The 2,293-nt window shown below is 51.1% G+C and overlaps 1 protein-coding gene across 1 annotated transcript in view; it reads right to left on the bottom strand.

Annotated features, from left to right (window-relative positions):
• CRLF2 (cytokine receptor-like factor 2) overlaps positions 1 to 2,293 on the bottom strand; it is a gene marked incomplete at its 3' end in the record, with an annotated part of 15,008 nt that overhangs the window by 10,745 nt on the left and 1,970 nt on the right. Inside the window, exon 2 of the mRNA XM_014538908.1 lies at positions 1,627 to 1,729. Coding sequence (XP_014394394.1) covers positions 1,627 to 1,729 — 103 coding nt within the window. The remainder of the gene's footprint in view (positions 1 to 1,626; positions 1,730 to 2,293) is intronic.

Here is a 2,293-nt window from a genome sequence, read left to right as displayed (position 1 = left end):
TTCTCTCTCATCGATGTTTCTAACTCTCTATCCCTCTCCCTTCTTCTCTGTAAAAAAATCAATAAAATATATTTAAAAAGAAAATAGTAAATAAAACAGCGTAGCCCCCGTAATCCATGAACAGGCTGGTGCTTGGAAAATCCACGTGAGTCATCTCTGTCCCCACGTGGAAATTTAAGGCCCTTATCTGCCCCCCAAACACCCCCTCCTCCACCCCCATGTGACTTGTGTTTTCATCTTCACGTCTCTCCCCTGCGTACGCCTCCCGTTAATCTCACGGGCTATCAAACCACGGAGAACCGACCACACAGCACACGCCAGCGTTCACAGAATTGATAATAAATTCATTGCAAAGAAAAAAAGAAAAAAGAAAAAAATACTTCAAGATGAATCAGGCTCTAAGACAGCGGTTCTCAACCTGTGGGTCGCGAGCCCTTTGGGGGTCGAACGCCCCTTTCACAGGGGTCGCCTGAGACCGTCGGAAAACACATCTATAATCACATATTGTTTTTGTGATTGATCCCTGTGCTTTCATGATGTTCAATGTGTCACCATGAAAATCCATCCTGCAGATCAGATATTTCCATGACGATTCGTCACAGCAGCCACATGACAGTGATGACGTAGCAACGAGAATAATGTTATGGTTGGGGGTCCCCACAGCATGAGGAGCTGTATTCAAGGGTCGCGGCCTTAGGAAGGTTGAGAACCACTGGTCTAAGACAAAGACAGACCCTGGCTAGTGTGGCTCAGTGGATAGAGCGTCGACCTGGGGACTGGAGGGTCCCGGGTTCGATTCCTGGTCAAGGGCACAGGCCCGGGTTGTGGGCTGGATCCCCAGTAGGGGGCGTGAAGGAGGCAGGCGATCCATGATTCTCTCTCATCATGGATGTTTCTCTCTCTCTCTCCCTCTCCCTTCCTCTCTGAAATCAATAAAAATATATAAAACTAGAGGCCCCAGTGCACGAAATTCATGCAAGACTAGGCCTTCCTTCTCCCGGCTGCCGGCACCGGCTTCCCTCTGGCACCTGGGACCCGGGCTTCCCTCATAGCACTTGGCTTCATCCGGAAGGTCGTCTGGAAGGATGTCTGGTCTAATTAGCATATTGCACTTTTATTAATATAGAAATTCTATATAATAAAAGCCTAATATGCTAGGTGTCTGGTTGTCCGGTCGGCCATTCAACCAATCAAAGCGTAATATGCTAATGATATGCTAAGGCCACTCAACCGCTCGCTGTGACGTGCACTGACCACCAGGGGGCAGACAGTCGACTGGTCGACCAGTCGCTATGACGTGCACTGACCACCAGGGGGCAGAGGCTCCGACCGGTAGGTGAGCTTGCTGCTGGGGTCCGGCAGATCGGGGACTGAGCGAGATGGGCCGGACACGCCCTGGAGCCCTCCCTCCCGGGGTCCCTCCCCGGCCCCGATTGTGCACCAGTGGGGTCCCTCGGCCTGGCCTGCGCCCCCTCGCAATCCGGGACCCCTCGGGGGATGTCGGGGAGCCCATTTCGGCCCCGATCCCGCAGGCCTCTGGTACGTACATATATTTTAAAAAGCGATATATTTTTTTTAACACGGGGCACGGCTTTTTTTACTTTTTTCCTTCCCCCGGACACTCACCCGTAGAGAAAAGTCAAGTTGGTCCCCGGGGGCTGGTTGGCGTCCCAGGTCACCTGCACGGTTTCGAAATTAAAGTTGATGATCTGATGTTCGAACGCGCCCCCTGGGGTCAAAACAGGCGAATGCGGGAGAGGCTTTGAGGGTTGTAAAGTGATGTCCGCACTCTTGTCGGAAAAATGACACAGCGGCTCAGTGGTTTAGCGTCGACCTGTGAACCAGGAGGTCCCGGGTTCGATTCCCGGTCAAGGGCACAGGCCGGGGTTGTCCCCTCGATCCCCAGTAGGGGGCGTGCAGGAGGCGGCCGGTCCATGATTCTCTCTCATTATGAATGTTTCTCTCTCTCTCTCTCACTCTCCCTTCCTCTCTCTGAAATCAATCAATCAATCAATCAATCAATAAGGAAGGATGACCCAGCCAATGGACACAGGCCTCCCAGGATCAGGGCAGAGAAAACCTTGCCAGAAATAGGAATGTCCGGCCCGTGGGCTGTATGAGGCCCAAGAAATCACTTGATATTAGGGATGAGTTCATACCACGTTTGACCAAACATAACAGGCCAATGTTTTTCATAAATCATTTATGTGTTTATTTTTAAATATATTTTTATGGATTTCAGAGAGAAAGGGAGAGAGAGAGAGAGAGAGAGAGAGAGAGAGAGAGAGAGAGA

This window comes from Myotis brandtii, unplaced genomic scaffold (assembly GCF_000412655.1).
Source record: "Myotis brandtii unplaced genomic scaffold, ASM41265v1 scaffold2049, whole genome shotgun sequence".
NCBI lineage: Eukaryota > Metazoa > Chordata > Mammalia > Chiroptera > Vespertilionidae > Myotis > Myotis brandtii.
Note: the sequence above shows the minus strand (reverse complement) of the source record. Positions and strands in the feature narration are given on the sequence as shown.